The sequence below is a fragment of the Ostrinia furnacalis genome, unplaced genomic scaffold (assembly GCF_004193835.3).
Source record: "Ostrinia furnacalis isolate ACB-3 unplaced genomic scaffold, ASM419383v2 OfSCF4654, whole genome shotgun sequence".
In the NCBI taxonomy this organism is placed as follows: domain Eukaryota; kingdom Metazoa; phylum Arthropoda; class Insecta; order Lepidoptera; family Crambidae; genus Ostrinia; species Ostrinia furnacalis.
In genome coordinates, this window is record NW_021134893.1 from 377,379 (window position 1) to 391,834 (window position 14,456).

General features: G+C 35.6%; 1 protein-coding gene across 1 annotated transcript in view; it reads right to left on the minus strand.

Annotated features, from left to right (window-relative positions):
- Nucleotides 1–263: 263 nt before the first annotated feature.
- LOC114359737 (laccase-1) overlaps nt 264–14,456 on the minus strand; it is a 47,627-nt gene continuing 33,434 nt past the window's right edge. The window contains exons 7-10 of the mRNA XM_028314224.1: nt 11,719–11,830; nt 10,517–10,619; nt 2,285–2,471; nt 264–1,459 (exon numbers count right to left, since the gene is read on the minus strand). Of these exons, the coding sequence (XP_028170025.1) occupies nt 717–1,459; nt 2,285–2,471; nt 10,517–10,619; nt 11,719–11,830 (1,145 nt within the window). The 3' untranslated portion in view covers nt 264–716. The remainder of the gene's footprint in view (nt 1,460–2,284; nt 2,472–10,516; nt 10,620–11,718; nt 11,831–14,456) is intronic.

Below are 14,456 nucleotides of genomic sequence, written 5' to 3' on the forward strand. Positions count from 1 at the left end.
ACGTAATAAGTGCAATTTAAGGATTGACGAAGTAAAAATATGATGATTCTGTACACTGAATTAACTTGATGGTTCAAAAATATTTTTTGTGAATGATAAATCGTTGGGAATTTTTTGCCTCAGAAATTATTTTACTAATGTATTTAAATTTCCCTTCTATGATCTGAGATTTAAATCCATACCTTTACTAAGTTACAATGAACATTTTTACACCTTCAAGGTCAGAAAAATTGCAGATTTTAAGGTAAATGAAAAACACTAAATTTTTGCAACTATGAATGTACTTATTGCATATAAAATAACTACACTACTTAACAATTAAAGTTACAGCTAGCTTAACTAAGTAATATCACATATCATCAGCGACATTTTCATAATAATACATGAAAACATTCCTATAGAAACGTTATACATTTTTGGCAAGCAATACGCAATCGAATCACAGATAATAATTTCAATTATTGACAATTAATATTATTATAATACAAAACTATGTGCACTATTGAGTAGACTCCGCATTGTGGTAATAATAAACATAAATAAATAAAGTAAGTACTGTCCAATAAATAACACTGAAAGGCAAATGCATTAATCAAATGAATCTTATGATACTGTAATGTAAGTACAATCTCGTATAATATCTGTATTGAAAATCTTCTCGTAGACACAAAAAGATCAACTAAAATTTGAGTCACAAATCTAAAAGTTACTTAATATTACCTACCGAGGAAAAAATTCAATAGCCAAATACAACATACTGATAATAATCCAGATGGATAACTTATTGCACTAGCAGCAGACGTCGTATTGTTAATAACAACCACAGGCCACCAATGGCTGATAGAAATGACGTCATTGTTAGGCTTCTCTGTAGTGGCATGTTCTAACATGTTATCAGGCATGTAACTGCCACAAGTAGGGAAGTTCCTAGGAACAGGGGCCATGTCTTTATGCTCACCCACTTTGAAGACCAGAGCCATGCCCACTTCAACATGAAATTCGATATGGCAATGGAAAAGCCAATATCCTGGGTTGTCTGCTTTGAACCTAATGACAGTATAGCCACCATCAGGAACTGTAACGGTGTCTTTGATCGGTGCATTCTTCAGATTCCTTTTGAGAAGACCAGCTTCGTCGAACTCTTTGACTTCATCAATAGTTGTTTCATTAGCTAGCCGTCTCATTCCTACAACTCTGAAACTGTGGCCGTGTAAATGAAAAGGGTGGTTTGCGTCAAAAGTGACTCCTTCGTCCAAGATGATGACTTCGACGACCGAGTTCAGTTTGACGGAGAGAACGTGCGAGCATTCGCAGTACCCTTCTTCGCAGGCCTCGTCGATGCTGGAGCTGTTACAGAAGTTGTCAGCAGACGGCCTGGTGATCATCAGAGGGCTCGAAGGCATCTTCATGCTGATGTGGTTCAGTTGAGGAGTGTATAAACGATTGGATTTATTTGGAACTGTAACAAAAGAAGATGAATTGTTATTAGGTACCTTAGCCATGTTAGTTCCCCTACCAGAGGAAGCTTAAGATTTAGGTGAACCAGTTTTGAGTTTACCCATGGCAATTTGTAAATGAAGAACATTTTATAACAAGATTCCTAACAATATAATTTGGACATGAAAACTGTATTTTACTGAAATGACCACGGAGTACGGAGACTATGGAGTCTGACACCCGATATAGGTTTTCTAGGTCTACATCAATCCCATTTTTCCGATGGAAAATTAAGGTAGGTACAAAATTCAATACAGTCCAAAACAAAAAAGCTGCTAACTTCAACTGAAACCTTGGGGGGAGGCCTTTGTACAGCAGTGGACGTCATTTGGCTGAAACGAACTTCAACTGAGACTCTTGCGCTTTAAATTATTTTCTAAAATTATTTTTCCTAACAATTAACTGACCCAGCGCACTTCGAGCTGCCTGGCGATAATAATAGTCAAAGAATTTCTCAAATCGGTCCAGTAGTTTCAAAGCCTACTCAATACAAACAAACAATATTAGTGAAGACTTTCTGACTCTAAAGATCTTTATATTCTGACTTCGTTCGTTTGTTCGTTCGTTTCAGTCAAATGACGACAACTGCTGGACAAAGGCCTCCCCCAAGGTTTTCCATAATAAACGGTCCTGTGCTGCCCGCATCCAGGCTCTTCCCGAGACCTTTACCAGATCGTCAGTCCACCTATTAGGAGGCCTGCCCACGCTACATCTTCCAGCCCGTGGTCGCCACTCGAGAACTTTCCTGCCCCAACGGCCATCGTCTCTACGAGCTATTCCGACTTACCTTGATAATATCCATAATACGGAGACCTGTGGTAGTGCGAGTTGTTCTTAGCGTAGAAGTCGTACGCGATGTAGAAACGGTAATCTGGTATCTCCTTCAGGCTGTCATCGTAGCCAGCTAAAGACTTCATCTCAGCCACGCTGATAGTCTCGTCTTCTTCTTCCCCTTTGTTCAGGGCATTTAGTTGCTGTGGAAGAAAACGGACTTGAAACAAACCGTACAGAGATAATTTGACAAGTTTTATGGGCTACAGATCCTTAGTATAAAAAATTTAAAGAACACCACAGCTACATGGATTATAGGAATGAGATATAGGATTAATTCCGTTTAAAGGACGTTTCATATTATAATTTTATCAACCCGAAAAGGGATCGTAATCGTATCAACTCGAGGCAGTCAGTATTCTTTGTATGAAACTCCATACTGCAACGCACACTTATCCGTAACGTAAACACCTCGCCTCGCGGTTGACAGCGCGTGAAAGGCGATGACAGCTCGCGAAAAGTGATACGGTGTTGATCCCTTTCCGAGTTGATACTCGTAAGTCTGCTATGTCTATACAGGGTGTTAGGTAAATGGGTATATGAGCCGACACTAGCCCATGTTAACATGGTCATTTATATGGTATGGTGAAGTCAGAAAATTGATATCTTCATTTTAATTATTTTAATTTTCATACAAATCGGAATTTATAAAATTTCTGACTTCACCATACCATTTATATGCCCATGGGCTAGTGTCGGCTCATATACCCATTTACCTAACACCCTGTTTAACTTAATAGTCGACACACAAATATCCTTGAAGCCACAGTTCGGTTAACGTGTTCGCTCAGTTCCGTCACGGAACTAACGGACGTCTGAAGCTACGTAAACTGAAGACTGACATATTGTGTTAGCTGTATCACTGACGCATCACTGAAACACTGATACTGAACTAGCCGAACACGTTAATGGCTTCACGGATATTGTGAATAGATGCTAGTTGAAGCTTTTAAGAAACTATAGGAAACGCCAGGAAGTAGCAATATTTTGCTTTCTTTTTTTGCAAATAGTGACGTAATGCTTGGAAAATAATATACCTAGGCATGTTTTGTCCTTATTGCTTATTCCTATACCTTATGCTTTTGTAGAAATATCAAAAATGCATAAATATTGCTCTCCCAAAAGATTGGAAAAGGTATATTTTTCAATTTCGATGGGTTCAAAGGCTCAAAAACAACTTGCAGACGGCGTTGGAATTTTAAAATCTTCTTTACCAAAGCCACAAGTACTCGTGTGAATAATTTAACACTCCAGGGAATAATTTCGGGACTCCGTATTGTGATAAACTTTACATATTTTGTTGCGTTACGAGTATTTCTGTCTAATATCTTATCAGTAACCATAAAGGCGAATGAAAGGAGGAAAGTGAACGTAATAGATATGTAAATAACGATGGTATTTTAGGAACACAATATAAGCAACTAGGGATTGGACATTACCGTTAAGAGATGTTTTTTAGATCTGTTCTTTTAAAAATTGATAGACTTAATAATTTTAAAAGAAGAAGAAAATAATACTACTAGACAGACAGAGGTTAATTTATACATCATCGCAACGATCATTATTTTAAATTCGTCAATTTATCGAGAAGGCACTTATCGTTAATCATTATTTTGTGAAAAATGTCATTTTGAAAATGCAAATGCAAAAGGATCCATCGCATGAAAGCTTTTTGGCTTAATTTAATTTATTTTTATTTAAATATAGTTTTAAAATAAACAGATATTTAAAAGCCTCTGTAAGACTACTTATACTACCTGAAATTAAATAAAATTGAGATTTGATTAAAAAAATTGTTACTCAAAAACACCTGACCGAGTTTTTAAAAAAGCCTAAAAAGGGTAAGCTCCTCTAACTCGAGTATCTAAATCGTAAAGCGATTATTCTAATAATCCACCTTAGCCTGATAGCTTGGCGAGGCGCCAGCCAGTGCTGGGACTGCTAATGTGAATGCCGATATCGATACAAAAGCATCGACATTAGCGGTTGGCTTTCGTGATCAACGTGACGTGATTGTGTTAATAGCGTCAACCCCTAAATTTTATTTTATAAAAATGGAATACCGTTATTATCAAAGCAGATCAAAATATAAAAAGTTTTGTATGATATTAACATTGCGATCGAAAAAAAATAGTTGATACAATTCGTAACAGCTGATCACTTGTATATTAATAGTACAACATAGTTTAGAGAAATGATATTTACTTGACAAAAAGTATAGTTTTGTTGATTGGACTAAATCGGATCAGACTAGACGTGTCTTCTTAATGCTGTTAAATGGAATGAAATAATGTATTTTTAATGGTTTATTGATATCGATGAATATTATAAACTAACATCACTAAACCCCCCGTTAGCGATGGGGTGATTTCGCATCTGCAAGCCATTTGATTTTGCGAGCTGCGTAAATGCGCTGCGATAAGAGACGTCTCAACTGCTGGGCCTTTTTAACCGACTGAAGAAGGAAGGTAATGTTTATGAGTGCTTCGTGTAGTTATGTTTCATTGTTATAGTATATGACCATTGTGCTTTAGAAAAAATAAACTACTTATAACCAGTGACTTTTTATTTTAAATAATATTTTTCACTCTAGCCCTGAAAACCAAGACTCGGGTTGTCAATTGTCTGTAAAATTAGATTTTTGATTCAGAATCCACTTTAAAGTGTCGAAAAGTAAAGTCACTTTTCGACAGCTCATAAAAAGTATGTCAATTGACTAGTGATGTCAGTGGTAATTAACAAATTACCATTGAAAAGTCAAAACATTACATTCACATTACACTATTACAGCACAGAATAATAATAAGTACTACGTACAGAAGTTTTACTTCGCGAAGGTATTTAAAAAATGTATGCTCAATGTCATTAACAATATGGTGTAATTTAGCCTGTATCAAGAGTAAAGCACCATTTTGTTAACAAACGTCAGTGATCGGCACTGCGCCGAAGCTATAGGGCTGACTTCGGTAAAATGATGTGACGTCGTGAGTGAGGTGCCAAACTGCGGAAAATGGCGGAGGAAATACATGATTTAGCATGAATTATCATGAATAATATTAACTACTTATTTACCTCTCAGTGTCTAGAGGCAACTTAAAAAAGTACATTCTGTGTTTTTATTATTATTTAGGCAGTTAAATACTGCACAGTATTTAGTACACCATTTTCTTTATTTTCTTCCATCATACATAGGAATACGCGTGCGTGAGTCAATGTTCGCTCGTATGTGAGGCCTTGTCGAATAGTATCCTGTAGGTGGGCCATCGTGCGTGTTTTGTTTTCGATGTAAACTCGCGGAGATGAACAGGCCTGATTACAGCGACAGTCCCACATACGATTAAGGACCTATAAAATATATCGGGACTGTTCCCACCTCTTGTTCCCACTGTGAGGCCAGGATCTACAGATTGACCGCCAATAAATACCCAATCATTGAAGGCTAGTAACTAAGTGCCCATAGTACATAGCTACAGCAGATACATTAATATAGCCTTATTAAACAGCGTTATCATTCCTGAATTTCTCTTTAATCCACCATAAAAAGTGATTTATGTTATTTGTCGTTTTATTTATGAAAACATGACGTCACGTCACTTTCAGTGCTAAGTTCATTCATTACAGTGCCACTGCGCCGTGTGTCGTTTGCTTCGACGTCACTCATGGTTATTCGATTTGCTTGGCTCTACAGAGGTGGTACAGTCAGACACATGTCTTTAAAATATAAAACGTCGGGTGTTAAAAAAACCTTTTTTCCCCACTGCTGCATTCGCAGTTGAGCAGTCAAAAAAGGAAAAAAAGAACTTTGTTCGGACGACGGCGAAGTTTAGAATAAACACTGCATAAAATTGAAAGTGGTATTTCAACAACAATGTAGTTAGAAATGCTATCGACTACTTCGTGGCTGAATGTGATTTTTTCATTTAGTGTGATTTTTTGTATTTAAAGAGTTAAGTTTTCATAGAACAATTTACAAATAACAATTTTCAATTGTGTTTACTTCACGAAAATTGTATTATGCAAAAGTTTATCAGCTAACACTTAAAAAATATTAAGTAGCAATAAAATTAAATCATTTAAAGAATTGAAACAACTTTTATCAGCTTTTTTCCTGACTTACTTCACAAGAAAGGGTATTCGTGTAACATATCGTATCACCTTTCGAACCTGCCTTTGAAACAAATAGTACTAGTATGTCACACTTTATTAAATAATACCAATAATAATTTGGTAAAGAAAGTTTCAACTATCGCAATTTAACCGTTATCAAAATCTTTCAAACTGTACAGCAAGGAAAAACTTCCAAAGAGTATAAAATATCAATGGCGAAAACAGAAAACCCTACCCTTACATTTTAGAACTAGCGCCAGTATTTTTACTACATACCCATAGAAGCACTTTGCCCTAATATTAAAGTGATAAAAATATAACGATCAGCTTTATTTGTACTAAAATAAAGTATCGATTCTGACTGATGATATTACTTAGGAGTTGCAATCACAGGGTTTTGGAGATTTTATTATCCTACGTTTTACTACTCGATATTTTTTTTATTTTCATTTTGATTCTCATTTGTTATTTTTACAAGTAACAGTTGGTAGCTTTTATTTAATTCCTCTTACGTTAGTCAGTAACAATCAATCTTTGCTACTTCTTATTCTGGCTTAGTTGTGTTGGTTTTTTTTTTAAATTAGAGCCTTTGTTATGCTTTGCCAAAAGTGCTATTATACTCAAGTTGCAAGACGGTGTGCTATTTTTCGGGGTAAGTTGGATTACTATGCGCGCATGGACACTTGCGCGAAAAGACGCGCGAATGGACGTTAGCGCAAAAGACACGAGCACGAAAGACACGAGCACGAAAGACACTACCAAGAAAGACGTTTGCGCGAAAGATACTAAGCCCGGTCCGTGAGCACGTAGAATTTTGTCCAATGACCCCTAGCTACCCATCCTTATCGCTCGCGCGTAATTATATTGCTGTCGCGACTGTGCGACTGGTACCCGCAGTGAGTGTGCGAGGGCGATAGCAACATAATTACGCGCGAGCGATAAGGATGGGTAGCTAGGGGTCATTGGACAAAATTCTACGTGCTCACGGACGAGGCTTTAGCACGCTTGGTTTTTTATTTTTTTATTTATTCATCATATTGTAGAGGTTGGGAAGATAAACCATTATAGAGAATTTGACCTACACTCCACCCTGGTCAGACAGGTTGGGGAGATAATAATGTTCACCTATTTGTCAATTAGTCGCCTTTTACAACATCCACTGGAAGGGTAGGAGTGATTCTACTTTGCTTTACCGAAACCACAAAAATAATCACTACGCTAAAGAAAATCCGAAGGTGTGAACAGGGCCGGATCGTGAATTTGTGGGGCCCTGGGCTGAAACTTGGGGGGGCCTCTCTTAGTACTCAACTAATAGCCATGCCAAAAAACTGTATTATTCTTATACATATATTTTTATTGCACAAAAAACATAAATATTACTTAAATCTACGCAAGTATTAGTTGTACAAAAGGCGACCTTATTGCTGTGTAGCAATCTCTTCCAGGTAACCTTTGGGTGAGAGAGAAACCGAAATAGAGATGTACAGTCACGGAATGAACAGGTTCGTCAGTTTTCAAATTGATTCCTTCAACGAATCGCGAACACATATTACCTTTTGAAACTATGTTACAGAATAATCTCGAGTTAGAGAAAATAATCTTTAACTGTTCGTCAGTAAAGTTCAAAATTATTGATCAAAGTTGTTTGACGATTTATCTTGTCAAGAAGATTATTATGATTGATAAACTAAAACCTTCTTGTTGGTTCAACCTGCCATTATTATTTCTTTAAATAAAAAAACCTATTGTCAATTGGTCAATGTCATCATTGCATTGCACTGATGGGATAGAAAAATAAACAAGCAAAACCTTATTCGTTAGCAAACGTCATATTTATTTAAATGTTAGCAGCAATGTTTCTTGTACTGTTATGTTGGCAGGTTTGACTCTTACAGTACCTAGTGCAAGCGAAAACCGACACTAAGGTGACGAACCTTTTCATTCTGCGACTGTACATTGTATAAAAGAAAATAAAAAACAACAAAATAATTTTATTTATTTATTATGCATTTATTAGTAAAAGAAATTAAGTATAATTTCTAAATTAACCTTTCTACATTTTTGTGCTGCAAATTTTTTTATTTGGTCATCGCATTGCAAGTCTTTTGTTAAATCACAATTTATAGACAGAAGTGATAAATGGTTTAGTCGAGAGTTCGCCATTGTTGTCCTATATTTATTTTCTATACAGTGTGAGTCACGATAAAGTGTACATATGAAATTAGGTGAAACTAGACCTATTTTTATCGACAAAAAACAGGTCAAATTTTTTTAAAGATTTTTTTAATTTTTTTATAGATTTTTTTTCTTCCAATTACTTGTTGTAAAGAAAATAAGTAATTGGAAGTAATAACTTTTAAACTAAGAGGTATATCCTGATAAAATAAAAACAGTAATAATCCTAAAAAACAGACGATCCTAAAAAAAATGCATAAAATACTCAGAAAATTCCGACAAATAATAAAAAATAATACTTTATGAAAAAAATCTGCTCTAAAATTCGTGTTTTTTTGGTTATTTGATAATTTTTTCCAAAAAATGCCCATATAACAGGTGGTTTTTATTGCTTTGTATTATTCTCTATCATATTACCTTTGTAAAACCGAAAATCGCATGTCTCTATCCCTATCACAATATTTGCTATGATAGTTTGAACAAAGGCCTACCACAACATTATTCTCCGCTACAGGTAGGGACAATTTTAATTTTAACTAAAATGCTTATTTTACTTCGAAATCTTTTGTTTTTATTTGAAATCTAACTTGTCTGTATCAAAATTACAAATCTAGAGCCATTTTCAGTTTCGTTGTTAACGAAGCGTTGAATGGCGCGCCCGGAGAGGCTTAGTTCAAACGATCATAGCAAATGTTGTGATAGGGATAGAGACATGCGATTTTTTGTTTTACAAAGGTAATACGATAGAAAATAATACAAAGCAGTAAAAACCACCTGTTATAGGGGGATTTTTTGCAGAAATTTATCAAATAACCAAAAAAACACGAATTTTAAAGCAGTTTTTTTTTTCAAAAAGCGACATTTTTTATTATTTGTCGGCATTTTCTGAGTATTTTGTGTATTTTTTAGTATCGTCTGTTATTTAACATTATTATTTTATCAGGATATACCTCTTAGTTTAAAAGTTATTACGTTTTCTTTACAATAAGTAATTGGCAGAAAAAAAAATCTATAAGAAATTTTTAAAAAATCTCAAAAAATATTTGACCTGTTTTTTGTCAATAAAAATAGGTCTAGTTTCACCTAATATCATATGTGCACTTTATCGTGACTTCGTGACTCACACTGTATAGGACATCTTTGAGAAGGAGCGTTCTGCTTCACAGCTAGTTATTGGTAAAGTTAAAAAAATCTTTAAAATGGTATAGCAATTAGAGAACACGTCAATTAGTTTATTTTCATACAAGATCATAAAAATGTCACTGCAAGAGTTGTAAGACTCTGGCTTAAATTGGAGTATAGTATGATTTTAATTGAATGCACTCATTCACTAAATGGTCGTCTACGTCATCTGGATAGTAATAAATAATATGACGTGCACTTTCCAAATCTATGTTTTTGATATTTTTGTCTTGCAAATCCAATAAAAATTAAATTTTTTTGCTACATGTCTCATAGACTTGGCTCCTTTTATTTAAGTCCATAATTAGCTTATCCAACGCAACATTTAACGTGTCCCTTTTAAATCTAACAAAACGAAAAACAGCATGAAAACAACCTTTTACACGTATTTCCCCCCTCAACTACATTCATAAAAGTATGCAATTTTTAATCAATATTTTCTTAAGGACGTTGTCACGTAAAAATATCGTCCGTAAACCGACTTTACAGATTTTTTTTTCAAATTATGGCCTACTTTTTAACGGGATCTGGGGGCCCCTTGTAACCCCGGGGCCCTGGGCTGCAGCCCAATCAGCCCATAGGTAGATCCGGCCCTGGGTGTGAAGGAAGCCTTGATAAGGTCAGCGCAGGACCGGTCATTGTGGAAACTTTGGGGAATCTTTGTCCAGCCGTGGACGGTATTTGTCTGAAACGAACGATAGAAAATACGGGTGTTTTCACTCACCAGCCCCTCATTAGTAGATTCTTCCCACGTCAAGTCACCTTCAGGCTCCGACTCCATAGCTCCTTCGTAGTGCAGCACACCCACTTGCTTGGCTTTGGTGAACCTGGTAGTGGAAATAGGATTTAGTGTCTCTTTTTACTCATCAAAGGGTGAGTAACAGAGATGGATAGAACAGATAAAGCAAAATCTTTTAGCAACGATCTTACTTAATGGCTTAGCCCTAGAACTTGGAGTATAGTGACGTCACTGACATTTTGCAGGCTCATTACAAAAGGTTCCTTTCTTAAGCAAAATTGTGTTTTGTTTTAAAGGTTGAATGTGCTATAATATTATATTACGAGTATGACACTAATTTAAACAGAAGTTGGTAAAAATAAGTATAATAATAAAAAATACCTAAAATAGCTAGCTCTTTAGCTTCGGTTTAGGATCCGCGCCGCGTCAAATTTTGTCGTGCCATTTATCAATTTTACCCGATAAGCTCAATCATTTGTCGTCGAAAATCATCAATAAGATTTTATCAAGGCGCGCATCGTACGTAGCTCGGCTAGTATAATCGTAGCAAACGGAACAATAGACTAAACTTTTTCATTGTAAAACAGAACTTGTTTCAACTACATAAGATGCCAGTGTTTAGCTTGATGCCATCTCCAATCTCCATACAACGCCATGCTTTCACAAAACAAGTAAGGGTCCTAGGACGTTGAAAACTCTTTGCAGATTGGACCTTTTCCAATAAACTCTAATAAATTTGCTGAGGGCTACAATAAAGTTCGCACTTTACACTTTCAGTTTAGAAGGAGACCTAAATAAAGTACACATTGTTCTAACTTGTGTTGTTCTTTGTTCTTTTTAAAGTTAGTAAGCTAATAGGATAATTATTTTTAAGTAGAAGACCGTCCTGTGAGGCAATTATGCCATAAAAGATATTTGGTTTTGCTAAATTCGAAAGAAACTAAACTTCAAATTTCTGCTATATAGTAATACGAATATTACAAACCACCATCAAAATATAATAGTTTTTTCATAGCATTGCCTTACGACAGGGATCGAACCCAGGACTTCATAAGAATCCATCATAGAAAGGTACAAAAATATCACATCAGACTATACATTTTTGCTTCAAATTGGTACCTATTGCAACAACATAAGATACTTTTTAGCTTGATGATACCATCTCTACCTATTATTTAAATACGTACCGTTCATCACAATCCATCAAGCCACGGAACCTGATCCAGTAGTTGTCAATTTCATTATTAGCTTCCAGAATAAAATCGTATCGTTCACCAGCGTAGGTCACCAAGGATGTTGCTGAAACAAACATGACAACATTAGGATGGAGTTTGTGAAACCTATTTGTAAAGTTAGCCTGGGCGCAGACCACCAACTTTTAGTTGACCGATAGTTGGGTCGGGCTATTAATCAGTATGGAGATGTATGAAAGCGCGCACATTACACCGATTTGGTATCGGCCAATTTTTCATACAAATTAAAATCGGGCCCTAAACGAAAACTAATTGTAAACCTAATCAATCGGCATGGGACACACTGAAAACCTTGGTCTTCGCCATGATATGATGCTGAATCTGTTTGGAATTGCAGTGGGCATCGTTATTGCGCCAGGGTGGAGTGCAGTGGCTCAATAGTTCGCTGTTTCCTCTTTCTTCATGATTTTTGTGCTACTACTATTATAAATATGTGACCCCAATAAATCTTTCTTTCTTTCTCCATACTGTAATAACTAAAAAAAATTTTCAGGGCTGAAGAAGGAAACTAGGGATAGAAATCATAACCTTCAAAAGCAAAATAATGTAGATATGTGCAGTACCTACTAGGTATAGATTCAAATATTGTATCGTTAACATTAATCTAAGTTATTATCAATTTAATTCATTAAACTTCCACAAGTAAGTTTCAACTTGAAATTCAAAATTTAATCAGTCATAATGCGAAAGGAATCGCGGTCAAAGTTTAGTTATAATTCTTAATTAAAACTCCAGTTTCGCCCCAGTTTTGGGTGACCCTCAACAGGGCGTAAAATGGCTAGATGTAATAAACCAGACAGACTGATTCAAGCCTAAAAACCCTTACTAAACTATAAACAATAATTACAGAAGTTTGTTTTTGTATGTTCCATGCACCAAATTACTCAGAATTGCTAAAATCAAGTGCACATAGTTCACACCTACCGGGCACATAGCTCGCAGAGCTAATGGCCGATGGGACAGAAAAGTTCTCGAGTAGCGACCACGGGCCGGAAGACGTACTGTGGGCAGGCCTTCACTAGGTGGACCAATGATCTGGTGAAGGTTGCGGGAGGTGCCTGGATGCGGGCGGCGCAGGACCGGTCGCTGTGGAAATCCTTACGGGAGGCATTTGTCCAGCAGTGGACGTCAATTAGCTGAAACGAACGTAAGCCCATACGACTGAATCTCCTATCTGGCTAGCATGGGGTTTGTAGGCTAAATCCTTCACCTACCTCTTTAAAATTAGAGAGGAGCACTACCCTCTCTAATTTTAAGAGGTAGGTGAAGGATGCAGTAGTGGACCTGATGATGTTAGAACGATTTTAGATACTCGGTCTTTGATATCTAAACTTTCAAACGTTGTCCTTTTCAACGGCTCTCCCTTAAGCATTATCAGTGCCATTGCAATCAAAAATGGACTCTATGCTCTTGGTAAAAAGCTCAACAGCGACTGAGCAGTTTGCAGGGCTATTTTGGGATAGGGTACAATTTACGAATGATTTAGATTGGATTGTAAATGGTGATTAATTGCTATGGTTTAGTCTTTGTCCCATGGAACGTTTAGTTTGTAGCAGTTGGACCCGCGCTGACAGATGGTTAAACTGTAATGATTTATCTGACAATATTGGATGGTGTTATGTTTTTAAATTAATGTAATACCGATAAAACGGCACAATAACAAAAATGTATAGTCTGGAATGCTGTCGTCTATAATTTAGTATCATAGAACTACAATGTTCTCCTTTACGTTAAGCAAACAACTGCTTGGGGTTCTTTCTTATCTTATCTCTCAGATACTTGAAAATAAAAAAATCCGTATTTTTCTCTAGTTATCTACAAATCTTCCTTTCTTCTCCATCCTCCTTCCTCCCTTTAATTTCTCCACTTCTTTAAAAAAATACATACACTTCACCCATAACACAAGCATAATAATATAAGGTGCTTACTTTGGTGCTAGCTGGCGCTGTGTGAAATTTTCCAAAGATTTATTTATTACTAGCTTTCCGCCCGCGGCTTCGCCCTCGTGGAATTTTGTCTGTCACAGAAAAACAATATCGCGCGCGTATTTGCTCACCGTTTAGACCTACCCTGGACTACGACAAACATTTTAAAACGAAAAATCAGCGCAATCGGCCCAGCTGTTCTCGAGATTTAATCAGACTAACGAACATAAATTCATTTTTATTTATATACTTAGATAGATAGATTATTTACTTATCATATGAATTTTTTTGTTGTTCTACGATACTAAAGTGAGGTCTATTAAATTAAAATGAAAATTGAACGGAAAAGGACATTGGGAACTTTAATATGAGAAAATGCCCCACGGCGGACAAAGATGAAACGTATTTTATTTCAAAGCTTTATACTTGTAGGTATATTCACTTAAAGCGCTATGTTGTGAGATATGGGAATTCTGAGATATGACGAGTCATAGTTGAAAATATATTTGCCTAAAATGATTTGATATTTTTACATGTTATGTTGTTTGGCATTGCAGAGTAACCAATAAAAGTAAATAAAATAATATAAATAAATAAAAAATATAAATAAAATAATATAAATAAATAAAATAATATAAATAAATAAAATAATATAAATAAATAAAATATTATAAATACTTAAATTAATATTAGACAACATCTCATATATTACTCCAACCCAAAATAAGTAGCTAAGGCATTTGTGTT